The 16,393-nt window shown below is 65.2% G+C and overlaps 1 protein-coding gene across 10 annotated transcripts in view; it reads left to right on the top strand.

Annotated features, from left to right (window-relative positions):
* Positions 1 to 16,393, top strand: part of MAD1L1 (mitotic arrest deficient 1 like 1) — a 243,216-nt gene that overhangs the window by 223,629 nt on the left and 3,194 nt on the right. For 5 of the 10 annotated variants that reach the window (XR_005656530.1, XM_039879516.1, XM_039879506.1 and 2 more), the window contains one exon: positions 8,072 to 8,209. The exons of 3 other annotated variants lie outside the window; for them this stretch is intronic. Coding sequence is in view for 5 of the 7 variants with exons in the window: in XM_039879516.1 (XP_039735450.1) it covers positions 8,072 to 8,209 (138 nt within the window). In the remaining 2 variants the exon portion in view is untranslated. Of the gene's footprint in view, positions 1 to 8,026; positions 8,210 to 16,393 lie in introns of those variants that run through there. 2 more of the 10 variants (XR_005656529.1, XM_039879551.1) reach the window with 2 other exon arrangements.

Below are 16,393 nucleotides of genomic sequence, written 5' to 3'. Positions count from 1 at the left end.
TGTGAGCTGTGGGATGTGGGGTGTGGGTGCAGGGTGCGGGATGTGGGGTGCCAGGGGCTCCAGCCAACTCCCTTCGTCGGACCACACACAGAGCAGTGTCTGTGGCTTTGCAGTCGTCACAGTCATTGTAGGAAGTCTATCGAAGCGTAATGAAGTACACAGAATGACCTTAAGCCACTCGTGATCTGTCTCCTGCGATGTCACCGCACCAGGAGCCTCCCGTGGTGCCCCGTCACCGCCCCCGTGTGGGCTTCTGTGCTCTGGCAAGTAGGGGCCATGGCGAGTGGCTCTGGGTCCGCTCCCTGCGTTTAGCGCCGTGTGGTGAGCGTTCCGCGCTCCAGCGCCCCTCGCGTTGACGGCGTCTGAGGGTCGTCGTTTTGTGGCTGCGTCATAACTTATTAGCGCGTTTCCTCGTGGTCGGACGTTTAACTGGCCCCTCTTTGGACTTACTCACGTGTCTGCTCACTGTCGTGAGCAGCGTGGCAGTGACTGTCGTCCACGCAGAGCCCGTCCGCGTCTCTGTCTTCAGACCGGGCTCCAAGCTCCGTACTAGGCGAATCGCTTCAATGACGAGGCTCAGGCTATGACCCTGAGCTCCGTGGGGAGCTTTCGGCACCGTGGACAGCGTCCGGGTTAACGACGCTCGTCACACCCGCTGTGACGTGTGGGGCAGCGCCTCAACCCGTCTGGCACCAGGTCAGCAGACTGGGGCCCGCGGTCCTGGCCAGAGGCACCCCCAACAGACGGCCAAGTGCCGCGGTTCACCCTTCCACCTGGCCTCCAGTGCCCACCACGAGGGCCACCGAGAGCAGCTGCGCCCCGTCCCACGGGCGTCTCAGGGTCCGTCCTGATGGGCCGTGTGGACTCAGTCTCGTCGGGTTGCGGAAGGCCGCCTCGGGGACCGGCCTGCGGGGCTCTGGTCACCAGGAGGCCAATCGCTCACCGAGCGACGTTGGCATCGTACGTCCCTCAGGCCTTCAAGTCTTCCTCCCCGACGTACCTCTGCTGTCCACAACGCTGAGCAGCTTTTCCCAGGGCGCAGCGAGCGGGCGTCACGGACGTGGAGGCCGGGGCTCTGGTCTGTCTCGGGAGGGACAGGGGGAGGCGTTGCGGAGTCCCGTGTCCGGGCCCCTCGGGTGCAGGCGCTGCCCGGGGCTGGTGTGGCCGCGTCTGGCGCTGCCGATCCCTGCAGCGGCCGCAAAAGCAGCTGCAGGCCCCGCGCCCGCGCCCGCGCCCCTCTGCTGACGCCGTCTCTGCCATCGCTCCGTTTATGCAGTGTGGAGTTCGTTTGCACGTTCCAGTGACAAAAAGCCTCCTTCCAAGTCCAGTTTATTTAAGTTAATGAGGGTGGTCGGTTTAAAGGAAAACGTTGAGCAAATAACAGACCTGGCACGCAGCGTCGCGCATTCGGCTGCCGCTGAGAGATCCGCGTGGCCGGCCCGCTCGCTCAGCGAGGCAGCCGTCCATCGTGCTCTGCGGACAGAGTGGCTGACGTCACAGAGGCCGGACATGCACTGCTGGGCTGGCACAGCCGGGGTCCGGCGTGTGTCCACTGCGAGGGCAGAGTGCCGGGAGCGCCACACTCAGGCCCTCGACGTGGGGCGGGCCCTGCACCCCTTCCGCGGGCACGGGGAGCTGTCTCCGGGCACTGGCTCTCACCTGGGGTGATTTTTCTCCAGGGGACACTTAGAGTGTCAGGGCGGTTTTCAGCTGTCACAGTTGGGGTGGTGCCCCTGGCATCGAGTGAGTAAAGTCCGTGGGTGCCTCTGTCAGGGTGGCCCCCGCTAGGGATCTCCAGGCACCCATGAGTGGCCGCCAGGGGACCCAGCACAGTCGTACTTTAGGCTCTGAGAGGTAGACGGCCTTGGAGAGAGAGATGGCCTCTCCTGTTCGCCGAGTCCCGGGGGCAGTGGGATCGCCCAAGAGGCCCCCGGCAGCTCTGCAAGAGCCTGGGCGTGCTGGCACCTGAGTCTGCCCCCTGCTGAGTCCTCACACCAGCCCCACCTTGAGCTAAGAAAGAGCAGTCCAGAGAAGGGGAGCTGTTCGGCATGGTCACCCCCATGGTGGTCACTGTCTGGACAGCAGGAGACAGGCAGCAGTGGCAGGGAACGCAGCCACCCTCGGGGCAGAGACGGGTCTTGTGTGGTAGGGCTGTGGATGTCCCCGGCAGCAGGGTCGGGTGGGGAGGCAAGCAGCCCGCAGGTGCCGAGGACCTGTCTGAGTGCGTCTGGCCAGGCAGGAGGCGGGACAGCGATCTGGTGGTCAGTCCACGTCCGCCACGGCCTGCAGGGAACGTGGGGGGCACCGGAGACTGGAAGTGGGGGACAGCACCGCTGTCACACCTGTTCCTTCATAAGCAGGACCCGGGGGTTGGTCTCCCCGCATTCTGAGCCCTCGCTCTGCATCCGTGCTGCTCGCCGGGGCGGAGGGGTCCAGGCAGGTCCTGCCTTTAGCCTTTGGACTTGGCAGGAGGGCCCAGAAGGGTGCTTGCAAACTGGGGCGCCCAGCCCCACCCCGCCCCTCCCACGGACTCCACCTCGAGCTCCAGTCCAGGCACATCGGGCGCTGGGGGCCCCTCAGACTCAGCACACAGGCGCAGCCTCAGGATCCAGGGTCTGCCTCCCCCACTTTCTGAGGTCATATGGCCTCACTCAGGGCTCTGCCCAAAGGTCACCTTGTGGACAGGCCTTCTGTGACTGTCCTGTCTGGAAGAAAACCATTGTCTGTCTAGGCTCTCCCCTGCTTCGTTTTTTTTGTTGTTGTTGTTTTTGGTTCTTATTTTTTTGTTTCTTGGACATTTTAGTGCTTTTTTGATCTATCTCGTTAGAATACACACGCTCTGCAGGAACAACAGCGTTGTCTGATTTACTTCCAGATGTGTCCTTAGCACCTAGAACAGCGCCTGACACATAGTAGGCCCTCAGTAAGTGGTGGGGAGATGGAGGGGTGGGTGGACAGGTGAACGGCTGGGTGGACAGGAGTGTGGACGGGATGGGAAGGCGCAGGGATAGGCAGAGGACCCAGTACTCAGAGGCGTGGAACGAGAAAACGCAGACTGTTTCGGAAGCCACGTGGCCAGGGTGCAGGGCTTGCCTCCGGGGGCAGCGGGGACGCCAGCACACTGTGACAGAGCTGTCATTGAGCGCGTGTGCCTGGCCAGCAGAGCACTGGGCCCTTGGACTGAGTTTTTACTCGGTCCTCCCAGCTCTGAGGTGCAGTTGCCCATTGTGCGCGTGAGGCTCAGAGCGGTCGTCTGCCCGGGGGTGTTCGTGGAAACATTTCTACCTTTTATCCCTGCACAGACTACTGGCAGCTGCCCTAATCCCGTGTGTCACCTCACAGAGGGACGCCTGGGCCATTCCTGCACACGAGAGTGCACCTCACCCAACTCCGCCTCACCGGCCAGCATGGAATTCCTGGGGACTGAGGACCCAGAGCTCGCGCCTGTCCAGAGACGCTCTAAGCCAGCAGGCGGCTGAGCCGAGGTCCCCTGAGGCCAGCGTCCCTGCTGGGCTCCAGAGCAGGCAGGTCTGGCTGGGCTGCAGCTGCCCGCTCTATACTCTGCCTCCCGCTCCCCCGAGGACTGCGGTCTGGAGGGGAACTTTGGGGGCAGGTCTTACGGCTCCTCCCGCTCCAGCTCCCGGTGGAACATTGCCAGCACACTGGCTGGCTTGGCACCCGGGGACAGGGCCGTGCTCTAGGGTCCTCGCCATCAGTGACAGGCACTGTGGTGACAACTTCCTTGGCGTTCAGCCCAGCCCGTGTTGAGGAAAATCAAGTTGAAATTAAATCAAATTTCAAACGTTAAACCAACCTATTAAAAAAAGCAATCACGTGGAAACGTGCGTTTTTCCAAACACTTGTTCCCTCTGTCCCAGTTACGCATCCAGGGACAGAGCCCGGGCCTACGGGGCAGCCAGCCCCAGTCCTGGCACAGGCCCCGTGACACGTCCCGGCCCCGGGCAGGTGCAGAGCCGGAGACCCACAGGTCTGTGATGGGGACGGGAGCCTGGCCGCAGAGCCCCCGTCTGGCCTCAGGCCGGACGCCCCGGGCATCCCGCATTTCTGGGCTGACTGGATGGGGAGCGGGAGTGGCTGTAAGTCCTAGAATCTGTTCCTCCAAATAGACCCCCAGGGTCCTGGGACAAGACGTCGGCCGCCCGGCCCTGGAGCCAGGCCGGGTCCTCAGCCCCGAGACTGTCCCCGTCCAGCGCTCCCTTCCCCACCCTCCCCCTGGCCGGCTCTGCCATCCCTCTCCTCTGCTGGCAGGGTCGTGGGGTGGCTGCCTGGGTGTGGCCTGTCCTGCGCCTCAGGAAAGCACACAGCACATCCGGGGCAGCCCCCCGGTCGGGGGACAGCAGGGGCAGGAGTGGCTCGGCACCTGCAGTGGCATTGCCAGGACACAGGGCTGCCCGCCGGGGGGCAGAGGGATGGGCTGGAGTGCTCAGCTGGGTAGCTGGTGGGTTGACCTTCCCTGTTACCTGGTCAGCTGCTGTTCATTTCGTGACCTGGACCCTGGTCTGGCCGCTGCTACCCCATACCCAGAAGGCTCGGTGGAGACCGTGTGCACCACAGGGGTGACTGGGGGCCTCGGGCGACCGTGGGAAGGGAGACGTCCACCCGCCGCATGCTCTGGCCCCGCAGAGGCCCCGGGGAGGGAGGGAGACCAGCCTGAGCCTGCCCTGCCCATCTCCACAACCGACCACCCTGGGTCTCGGCCCAGCAGCCCGGGCAGGAGAGGAGGTGGCCTAGCTCGTCCGGCCAAGCCCTGTGAGACCCGGGCTCCATGAAGGTGGCCTGCACGAGAGGGGTGGGTGTCACCGCATCCGTGCACCCCAGCCCTGTGGTCAGGGTTTAGCAGTAGGGTGTTTCAAGGTCACACTGCACATCCAAACCTGGGTGTCCTGAGTGTGCCACCACACGTCCTGTCAGGCAGGGAGGAGCTGGGCCGTCTGGAGCACCATCGCCTGCTCGCGCACTTCTGCGTTCACTGGGCAAGGCCTGGGGCGGGGGGGACCATGGGAGCCTCCCTTGGGAGCGAGCTCTGCTGCAGGTGCCCTTGGAGCGCCGAGGGGCCGAAGGGTGGCCGGGCGCGAGGCTCTGGTTCGCGCTCCACCCTGACCCTGGGCACAGCCCCTCCTGGCCAGTGGGCTCAGAGCCTTACCCCAAGGGGCCCGGAGGGGTGAGTGCCATGGGCTTCGGCTGGCCAGGGCTGGAGCAGGTGGCAGGCTGGAGCGAGCCCGTCATCAGGTAGCCAGCCGGCTGCAGATGCGGGTGACAGAGTGACGCGATTACTCGCTAATGCAGTGCCTCGCAAAACTTTTTATTAGATTTACGCCTTTTCTTTCAAAATGCTCCTTGGAAATAAACTTCCAGGGCTGTTATACCTTGTACCACTCAGTTTAATTAACTTTCAAAATCGCATAGTATCACCTGGCCCCTGGCACCCAGTGCGAGCTCCCGGACATGGGCTGCCCCACAGCCCAGGGTTGGCCTGGGTGCTCCAAGCCGGCGGTCAGGGCCCTCATGGCCAGTGGACATGGCGACATCCCCGAGCGCCTTCTCGCCACAGGAGTCCGTGTGTCAGTGCAGAGCCCCGCGGGCGGGCAGCATCCGGGCTGCGGTCACCCTGCCCGCGGCTGCCGAGACTGTCCCGAGCAGGCCTGGCGACTTGGCCTCTGCTCAGACACCTTCAGGGTCCCCGGCTACCCCCAGCTATGGCCCTGCACATCTGCCTCCCCAGCCCCCGCCTGATGGTCCGGCTGTCTCAGCTTGATCTGCCTCCACTCCAAAGTCGCCCGAAGGCACTCGGGCTCCGGACAGTAAGCTCTTCCCACGTTGTCTGTCGCTGGGCCAGAGCACCCAGGCGCTGGTCGGCCGGGCACCAGCCGCCTGCTCGTTGGACTCTGGCCCTCACACAGCCTTAGCAGGCGTGAGTCACGTGGCTCCAAAGGGCACAGGGTCGCCCAAGTCTATGGCTGGGAAGAGACCACAGCTGCCCATCTGCTCTGAGGAGACGGGTGGGCACAGCTGCCGGAGGGGAGCTGAGTGCAGCGACCCCCTGGAAACTGCCCCCCTGACCGCACAGGGCAGCCACTCGCAGCAGCGAGTCATGCGGGACAGGTGACAGCTCGAGGTCTCCCGCCCTATGCCGGGGGAGGGCTGGGCCTCCGAGTCTGCCTGAGCCACAGCCCCGAGTAGGACCCCCACCCCGCCTGCACTGCCACTGGGGCCACTCTGGTGCCTGTAGCTAGCCAGCCCCTGCACGTCGCGCACGTTGGGGCGTGTCCCCAAGAAACCTGGTATTTGACGGAAGGACAGGCAGCGTTGGGGCAGGTCTGCAGCCTCAGACACCCCCAGACAGCCCCAGACAGCAGTGCCTACGCTTTCCCGGGATAGCTGGGGACGTTCGAGCCCTTTAAAGAATTATTTCAGAAATGAAATCACGGACAGGTACTTGCCGGATGCACGGAGATGATTTGTATTCCATTCTGGGGCCGAGGAGCAAATCAGCTGCAGAATGTGTTTCGAAATTGCTTTTTTAAGTGAACGTGGTCAGTGGAGATGCAGCACGGTCAGCAGGACGTGGACTCCCCTGCAGGCGAGGAAGGCCCGTGAGCGGTCCGCACGCAGGCGCCGCTCCGGCCCCCCGGAGCGCGGAAGGGGAAGCGCTGCCCGCGCCGCCTCGGCAGACGGCACCGCGGACCACGCAGCGCTCCCCTCTCGCTTTGTTGACGAGAGTGGGAAGCGCGGCCTGCGCCCAGGTCTGGGGATGATGCGGGCGCACGCAGCTCCTTCTGCGGGGCCTCCCCGGGCACACGGCCTGCAGCTGGATCAGGGGCCCCCAGATCTCGGCCGCCAATCCCTGGCCCTGCGCCCTCTTGCTGTACTGGACCCTGGGTTCTGGGAAGCCCTTCAGTTCGAGGACACCTGGGGAACGAAGGACTCCTGTTGGACGGGCACCCTTGGGTGTGGGCGCGCCCTGGTGGCTTTGGCGGCGTCCAGCCTGGCGGTGAGGTGCTGCCAGTGAGGGCACGCCACACCCGCCTGGCTGTGCTCCACTGGCCCCCAACAGGGCACGTGTCTGGGGAGCTGGAGGGAGAGGCGGCTGAGGGGCTTTGCTGCCGTCCAGTGACATCCACATCTGCGACACCTGGGTGGCTCGTGCTGCAGGTGAGAGGGTGGAGCCCCTGCAGCCAAGGGGAGCAGAGGGACGTGCTGGCATTAAGAAGGTTCTGGAGGGCACAGCGCCTTCCCGTCTGCAGGGGGCATGGCACCCATCTCTCGCCTGCCTGTCCCCTGCTCCGTGGCCTGAGCACCGTTTGGCTCCTAGCACTTCCGGGCACTGCTACCTTACAGCATGTCCCCAAGTTCAGCCACAGCAAAGGGCTCCCCGTGTGTGTCACTTTTACGGTGAAGTTGAGCGTGCTGTGCATCTCCATGGTCGTGGGCCAACTTAGAGCTCGTCCCGGCCCGTGGGCAGAGCCCGGCCCTGCACACCTCTGCCCGAGGCGGTGACGTGACGGCCTCTCCCCAGACCTCTCGGCTCACGGACACCCAGGAGTTGGAGGACAGACTGAGGCGAGCTCCTGTCTCCCGTCGGCGTAGAGTTCAGTGGGCTCCGTGGGTCCCGACGTTTTCTGGTTTGTTGACCTCCAGCCGTCAGGACAGCTGAAGGGATTGGGTTGGCCAGGCTGTCTGGTTGGCCAAGGTCACAGCCGCCGCCTCGCCCACATTAGTATTCCCTGCGTGGCCCCTGTGGATCAAGTCACACTTTAGAGCGCGTCCCTGCTTCAGCCTCAGAAAAGCTGCAGAAGGGCTGGGGATAATGGTGGGGCCTCCCAGCCCAGCCAGCACATCATGCCTGGGCAGTAGGCAGCGTCCAGCGAGTTGTCCATGGGGTTCGTGTGGGAGGATGCCCTGCCTGTGTGCTCGGCCCAGCCTGGGCAGTGCCCTGTGTCCAGCGTGGGCAAGACAGGCCCTGAGTGTCACTGTGGCCCCCCTCCCCCATCGTCCTGTCGTACAGGCTCTGGATGGAGGTGACAGTGATCGTGGCTGTCTGCCCACTCAGCTCTTTGGCCGTGCATCCTGACGGCAGCCTGCCAGATGGCCATCTGGCCCGTCGCAGAGGAGCCACGTGTGGAGAGGCCCACCCTGTCTAAGCCCAGACCCCCAAGTACCCCAGAATCCCGGAAAGAAGGCGGCTTAGGCACCACCCTGTCCTGTCCGGTGCTCGGTGCGTGCAGAGCCATGCCAGCCCTCAGCCTTGGGCGCTCAGCCCCTTGCATAGCAAGAAGGTGCCCTGTGCACAGCCTTGGGGGCCCCTTCCCCGCCCCAGCTCCTCACCTACCCTGTAGGGGTCTCACGGAGACCCCTCTGGGGGTCTGCCTATTAGTGCCCACCCTGACAGCCCACGGGAGCATGAGGCTCAGCTGTGAGCCTGTCACCCCGCAGGCCATGGGGGGTTTGTGCAGCGTGTGCCTCCACTCTCTCCCAGGAATTCTGACAGCCCAGCGGCAGCGGGCACGGCTAAGCCACACCAGCCAAGATGCATCCAGAATTTCCAAAATCGCCGTCTTTTTTAAATTGCCTTTCAGCCACGGTGACATGTGCTGCTCTGCGTGAATGTTGCCACCGCGGTTCTGCCGTCACGGTGCCTCTCCGCTCCCGCGGCATGTGCGCGTGCGCCGTCCCCTCACAGAAAACCGAACTTCCCGAGCACCCTCCCCGCCTTGGCGGCCGTTGGCGGTGGCGGAAGTGGGCAGAACCACAGACCTGGGGCGGCGAGGCAGAGCGCCGGACGGAGCAGCCAAGTGCGGGGGGCGCGGCCCCGGGAACACCACGCCCCGTCCTGCACATTTAGAGCAAGGCCAGCAGGTGGCCAGGCCCTGACGGTGAGCGGCTGGAGTTGTGACAGACCCTGCGGTTCCGATGCAGGGACCTGGCTGTGCTCCTGTAGGAGGCCCCCGGGGCTTGGCCTGCGCCCCAGATGCAGCGATGGGGTGCCTTGTGCTGTGTGCTCATGAACTGCCCACCGCAGACACGCTGGCGAGCCCTCGGGCCAAGCCTCCAGCTCCCCCAGTCGGCTCACACCCCAGATGCCGCGGCCTGCCCCCCGCCCCCCGAGGGCTGACTCGGGCTCCTCTGCGGGGCCGGTGGGGCGGGCTGAGGTCTTCGGCTGCACGGGAGCTGCTCAGTGTGTGCGGCGGGCGGACCCCAGGAGCGATGTCCCCGGGTGGGCGACCAGGCCCTCCTCGGGGGCCCCAGGCGGCAGTGGCTGTGGGATGGGTGCCACGGAGCCGTCTAGGGATTCGTGGTGGAAGCATTCCTGCCCCACCCCCCAGAACCTGCCACGTAGCCCCGGAGCGGTTGGTGGTCCCGCGGGGAGCACGCGGGAGCCCCACCGGGGCGCGTGCAGGTGGAAAGGCCGCGTGTGAGGCGCGAGGTCCGCCGCCCCCGCTCAGTCCCGGCGTGGCAGTCGAAGATGGAAATGCAGCTTGAAAGCCTTTGTGAGCAATTAGCGTCAGAAACACAAGACCTACAAAGCCATAAACTCCGCGCGCGATAGTGCCAGGCCCTAATTAAAGAAGAAGAAAGCAAACTCCCTTTCACGGTCGGGTTTCCGGCCCTGCCAAAGATGAGGAACAAGGCAGTTTGCAGATGATGCCGACGCCAGAGGGGAGCGTGGGGTGGTCGGGACAAAGACCGCGGCAGGCGTGCGGAGGCAGGGACCAGGGCACGTCCTGGGTCTGCCCCAGGGCCTCGGCGGGAGCTCCGGCGGTTCCCGGTGCGGCGGCGTCTCCCACGGCAACGGTGCAGCCGGAGCCCCCACGAAGGCCCCTGGTTCTTGGCGGCGGGAAGGCTGGGAGCCGCCCCAGAGGCCTCTGAGCCACAGGCGACCTCAGACACTGGCCTCGGCCCTAAGTCCCTCTAAACGCCCGTCACCCTCCCCCGCACTAGCGCCCCGAGCGCGGCCCTGGACAGTGCGGCCTGTGCACCCGCTTGCTCCGTCCCGCCTGCTGCTCGCTGACGAGGGGACGGAAGTGGAGCCGCGTGCAGCAGCCGGCCTGGGAGCTGGGGGGAGCATGGCTGTTGTCACAGGGTGGAGACGGCCTTCGTGTCCCGCGTCACCGGCAGCAGGTCCCTGCTCCCGTCCCCTCCACAGCGCTGACCCGGTCACTAGCCAGACCAGGTCACCAGCCAGACCAGGTCAGCCTCCCGTCCCCTCCACAGTGCTGACCCGGTCACCAGCCAGACCAGGTCACCAGCCAGACCAGGTCAGCCTCCCGTCCCCTCCACAGCGCTGGACGGAGCCGGGAGGCTGACCTGGTCTGGCTGGTGACGGGCCGGGCGGGGAGCCCCCCTCCTGAGCCGCGGAGCCCGGCAGCCCTGGTCCCTCGGGGGCGTGTCGAGTGTGAGCGCGCGCTCTCTCTGCATCCTTGGAGACGGCCGCAGGCTTTTTCCTCCTCCAAGCACGTGGGACGTCGCCCGCTTTCCCGGTGGTGACCCAGCCGTGCGTTCCGGGCGGGTCCCGTGTGGCCGGCCATGTCCAGCTGCTTACCGCACTCTGCAGGACCCTCCCGTCCAAGTCCCGAGCCCAGCTTCTCCTCTGACGCCAGCATCTGCTCCCAGTTCGTGCTGACGCTGGCCTTGCAGACGGAGCTGGAAAGCGTCGCCCCAGCCCAGGCCCCTCACCGCCCCGTGCGGAGGCGGCGTCTCCCCCCCGCAGGGTAGGGCTCCCCAGCAGCACCGCCCACCCAGCCCGCAGAGCTCTCTGCGAGGAGGTTCGCGCCCCGAGCGTAGTTTCTCTGACAGACAGACTCCTGGCGGTTTCCTCTTTCGTGGCGACCTTCGGTGGTTTGTGTCTTTCAAAGAATCTAAATTGTCAGCTTTACGGGCGTCACGTTCATGCTGTTCCCTCGTCCTCTCGACACCTGCACAGTTGATGCTGCTGCTGCCACCGCCGCCCCGGACACGAGTAAGTGTCGACTCTGGGTCGTTCCTGACCAGGTGTGAGCGGCTGCGTTAACCTGAAGAAACCGCTCGGGTCGTGTTTACTTTCTCCACGGCTCCGTTTCCTGTTCCAGGGGTTTCTGCTTCGGTCCTTTGCGGCCCCTCTGCCTCTTCCCCGTTGTAGTTTCGCAGGCGACGCCGACGACGTCATCGTGAGGCCTTTCTCCTTTCCCGCCGAGCGTTTGACGTGTCCCCCGGAGCGGGAACGGACACACATCCCCGTTTACGTGGAGGAAGCTCGGGCCCAGAGTGTTGACGTGACGTGTCTGCGGCCACACAGCGACGGGACAGCGGCCGGGGGTGGCGTGCGCATCCTCCGGCCACACGGGTCTCGGTCCCCTCGCCCTGGACGCAGCTCCAGGTCACCCGAGGCCGTGTGCTCGCGAGGAGACGTGGAGGCAGGGACTTCCCCGTGGTCCTCTCACGGGAGTCGGGGAGCTGCCCCTTGCATCCTGGGGCTGGCTCCTCGCACTTGGCCCCTGCCCCTCAGAGAGGGGAGGAGGTGGCGCCCCGAGTCAGGCCAGCTGGCCCTCGGCACCCACGCACCTGGTCCCTCCCGCCCTCGACCCTCCTCCGCCCGGGACGCCCGGTGGCCTCGCTCCCCAACCGGGCCCCTCTGCCCGGGCCTGGCCCCATGCCGCTGGGCGAACTCGGCCTCAGGCACCCACCTCTGGTGGGCAAGGCTCTCTGGGATGACCGCTGAGGTCCTCGCCACTCCGTGCGCGCCCTGCCTCCCTCCCGCACGAGGACGCGGGCACAGCTGCGTGTGGATCTGAGCCGGAGCTCGAGGGGAGGATGGAGCGCTGTAAAAAAAGAATAATAATAATAACCGTGGGCCTGAGCTGATCTGCAACTGTCGGGGTGCCTGGCCTCGCCCTCCCCTCCAATCGCTCTTGGAACAGGTCACCCCTAGCGGGCCGGTGAATTCTAATAACTTCGGTATAATTAGAACAGGCTGTATTTGGGCGTTTTTTCTTAGCACAATTAAGCGGGAATAATTGGCTGAGCTATTTTCCCGTGCTGGACACGCTTGAGCTTCCGTTCTGGGAACTTCGTGCCGGGCAGAGTTCTCAACATTCTGTCCAAGTTGTCCTGACCCACTTGCCACCATGCCCTCCGCCCGCTCGCTCGTAGCTGCTGGGCCTCCTTTGGGTCTGCCCGCACGGGGCTCCAGGGGCCCAGAGGACAGTGGCCTCAAGCTGCGCGACCTGCCCTGAGGGACACCGGTCCTGGACAGAGCCGCATTGGACGCCCTAGGGATGCACCTGGAGGGCAGCCCCCCCCCGCCCCGCAGCCTGGCCTCGAGGGATGAGGGAGGGAGACCAGGCTCTGACAGGGACAGGATGGGCTGGCAGGCACAGCAGAGGGCCAGGGAGGCCTGCGCAGGGGGCCTGGGACGTGGGAGCCCCGGGGGCCGGGGTGAGGGAGTGGACAGCCAGGCGCGAGCTTGAAAGCACGTGCCAGCAGCCGCCCGCAGGACGGCACATGGGCTAGAAGGTCTGTCCTGCAGAGCACAGGCGGCATGTGACTTCACTTGTGTCTACGGCACTGCTAGCAGATACCTGGGCACAGGTAGGCGGAGCGGCTGGCCTCAGCATGTCCTCAGCGTGTCCATGGAGGAGGCACTTTCCCACAGGGGTGGTTCCGGGGAGCAGCCAGCAGGTGACACGGACGTCCCCACCACAGCCAGGCTTCACGCGTCCCCGGCGAGCAGCGAGGCTCAGGTGTCCGCAGCGGTGTGCTCATTCACCTGTCCTCAGAGGTGCTCAGCGCTCGTAGATGCAATTTAGAGAACGCACAGTCATAGTGAAAACTCTGGAAAATGCAGGAAACTGTCATGAGCCACCACTGCCACCAGCACGTGTGTGGTCCAGTGAGTCCGTTTCCTCTGTGGGGAAAGGTGTATGTGCGTGTGTGCGTGAGTTATGTGTAAGCTTGTGTGCATGAGTCGTGCATGTGTGAATGTGTGCATGAGTCGTGTGTGAGCATGTGTGCATGAGGTGTGCGTGCGTGTGTGAGCGAGTGTGACTGCACACTCCTGCACGCCGCCCCTCGCCTCCCGGCCGTAGAGAGCGAGTGTCCCGTTGGGCGTGTCTCCACAGACCTGAACGTGACGTTTCACAGCTGAGAACAGCCACCATCGGCCCAGCGGTGCCGGACGCAGAGCAGGCCTGGGGTATCCACATCCTGGCTGCAGCCTCCTCCCCGTGGCCCCAGGTGACCTCAGTCAGGCCTGGCCTGGGCCTGTGCTCAGGGAGCCAGACAGACCGCAGCAGAGAACCACAGCACACCATTGCGTCCGTGGTGGGTACCGTGAAGGACAGGTGTCCACGTCACGCTCACGCTCTAGGCCAGGTGTGGGCGCAGCCACGAGCAGACAGACCGTGGGCCTGGGGGCCTCCGCAAGGGGCTGTGGCGCAGATGCCAGGCCTGGGCCAGACGTGTGCCCCGCGGAGCTTCGCTCCCATCCGCGGCTTCGCCCCCCGCATGACACAGGCGCTCAGTCCGTGGCACGTGTGGAGTTAAGTGTTGCCTGAGGCCTGAGGTGTGTGGGTCAGAGTCTCTCTCCTGAAACCAGGGCTGTCCCGCTGCCCGGCCCTGCCTGTGCGCCCGGCGCCGCCTCCCTGACCCGGCCCGGTGCTCCGGCCGGAGGTGGGCCGGCGTCTCTGCGGGCGCCTCCCGGGCTCCCCGCCTGCTGCCCGCTCTGGGGCCCTGTGCGTCGGCCGAGCGAGCACGCGGCCGGAATGGGATACCGGGCCAGGCTTCCGGGAGAGCGGGCCCCTCCCGGCTGTGCCCGGTGCGCTCCCCCGCACGGGCCGGTCCTCGCCGGGGCGCGGGTCCGCGTTTCTCTCCCGCGTGCACCCGCACCGCGTGGACTTGGGCATCGGGTGAATGCTGGGGGGAGTTCTGAACACTTCCTCTTCTGGTTTTGGGGGTTGTGTGAAGTTGGTATTTTCATTTAAGTGTTTGATAACATTCTCGAGCTTTCCAGTCACGAACTCCATTTCCTCGGCCGCCTGGGCCGCATCTGGGAGCCTTGGGGCTTTGCCCACGTCCTCTCAGATGTCGGACTTATGAACGTGACTGTTTTCTGCCGTGTTTTTGTTTTATTAACAGCCTCGGGATCCGTCCCGTTTCCGGCGTTGCTGATTTGTCTCCTTCCCGGTTTTGCCGAGTTGGGCGGCTTCCGCGCTCGCTCGCGGGGCCCCAGGCCCAGCCTCGGCGTCTCCGGCGCCCTGATCTCAGAGTCTCCCTGGTTCCTCCCGCGTCGGGTTCGTTGCTGTTCCTCCTCGTTTTTTGGGGTGCAGCACAGACCCGACTTAAGGGCCCCTCGCTGTGGCGCGCGCCCCGGGCCCCGCCCCGTGCACCCTGCAGCTCTGACGGGCTGCGTCGCCCGTGCACCTTCGGCTCCTCTGGCCTGCGGCGCAGTCGCAAGCACAGTGCTCAGCCCTCGCGTGTCCTGTCGCCTCTCTCCGGGCAAGTTCCGGTTCTCTCGTCCTGTCTCCTGATCACCTTTTTCCCTTCAGGCACCCGGAGATGCTCGGGCTCCCACAGCCCTGGCGTCAGCCACCTCCTGGAGCAGTAGGGACGTTCTCATTAACAACCACCATCACCAAAAACGCAGTGCGGGCAGCTCCCGGCGCCTCGAAATAGGAGTGTTGACGGTCCTGACCGTCGGATGGTTCTGTAGTGTTCTTTGGATTTTGTCCAGATCAGGACCGGGGCCCACAACATTCAGTGGGTTCAATCTGTCCGTCCCCTGCTGCATCTGCTTCTTCGTTTATGGGGTTTCTTCAGCACCCTCGGCAGGAGATCTTGCATGAGTCCCAGCACCCCTGTAGTGGGGAGCACTGGGGGACAGGCAGCCTGGGCTCCCCTTTGTGGCCGTACTGGGCCCTGGGCACCGTGACTAAGAAAGGTGACCCAGGGCCGTCCTGTGGTCGGGACAGCGAGGGGCCGAGGGCAGAGATGGTGTTTAGTGGCCCCCGGGGGGCCAGGCCGAGCCACTGTTCCAGTGGGAGGCAGCAGAGTGGGATGGGCGCCTGCCGCCATCAGGCCCTGAATCAGGGCTGTCGCCACCCACAGTGCCCCCCACCCCCACTGCTGTGGCCCGGCCTGGGGGCGAGCAGGCCGCGGTCTGAGTGTGGAGCGTGCAGAGCCGGCCGACAGGCCAGAGCATCTTCATCGTGGCTGAGCCTCTTGCTTCCTACAGGGCGCCTACGGGCCACAGCGCAGCTTGTCACCTCCCACGCTGGGGCAGAGGAAGCAGACGCCGCAGACATTCCTGGCCACAGCCAGCACGTCTCACTGGGCAATTTGCTTTCTAAAAAATTGTGCTCTGCTTTTAAGTGAGCAGCCCCTAATTAGAGTGATTTACAAGGAACCTGGGGCCCGGGTGGCATTGGAACGTGGCAGAGTGCCGAGCGGAGATGGATGGCCCGGCGCGGCACAGTGGCACATCCTGACAGCGAGGACACGGACCCTCCATGCACTGGGGAGCTCGGCTGGAGGTTCCGGGAGCGGCGGGCCGCAGACACTGGCTGCCCTGGTTTGGGTTGGGTGGGGAGCACCGTGGCCACCCTTCACCCTCTCCCCTCCCCCCGTGTGTCCGTGGCCTCGTTTCCCCGCAGCCGCGGAGGGCTGGCCAGGGCCACGTTCGCCGCCGGTGAGACTCGAGGGGAGCCGTTTGTCAGAGCAGCAGCTGTGGCGCTGACCACTGCAGACACCTGGCTCTCGCGGCGAGTTAGGGCCCCGCAGCCTGGCATCTGGGGGGCGCCCCACGCTCGGCTGTTTGTGGGTCAGCCCTCCTCCCCCCACATGGGCAGGCGGCCTGGCGGGGGCCCCAGGGTGTTGCTCCAGCCTGTGTCAGCCCGCTGTCCCCTCCCCCCCACGCTGAGGAGACTCAGCTCCCTGACATTTAGGGGAGAAATCTAGACATGGACGGCCCTTTTGGGGAAAGGTCAGGGTGGTTTCTCTTATTTTTGTTTAAAGATGGTTTGTGTTGAACGGTGACGAGGCTAAATGTGTCAGCAAGCAGCAGAGCAGAGCCAGCCGCCCAGGGAAGCTGGGCGAGGTGACCGCACAGGGAGGCACCCCAGCTGACCAGACTTGCCACGGGGCAGGGGGCACCGGGCAGGGGGCAGGCCAGTGTGAAACGCGCCTGGCTCCTTCACTGGCATCTCCTGGGACCCCCGACAGCACGTCACCCTCCTGGCCGGTGCCTTGGGCTCACCAGGCCTTCGCGTGGCACCGCACGAGGGACCCCGCCAGCAGGCGTGGGGCTGGGCACCGCAGGGGGGAGCTGTGGGACCCCAGGAAGCGCGGGGACAGAAGGGACCTGCCCGCGAACATGTGTCGAGACGCGGTGCGCACCCCACGC

The sequence above is a fragment of the Pteropus medius genome, unplaced genomic scaffold (assembly GCF_902729225.1).
Source record: "Pteropus medius unplaced genomic scaffold, Ma_sr-lr_union100, whole genome shotgun sequence".
Lineage (NCBI taxonomy): Eukaryota > Metazoa > Chordata > Mammalia > Chiroptera > Pteropodidae > Pteropus > Pteropus medius.
This window is presented reverse-complemented; position numbering and strand designations above follow the sequence as displayed.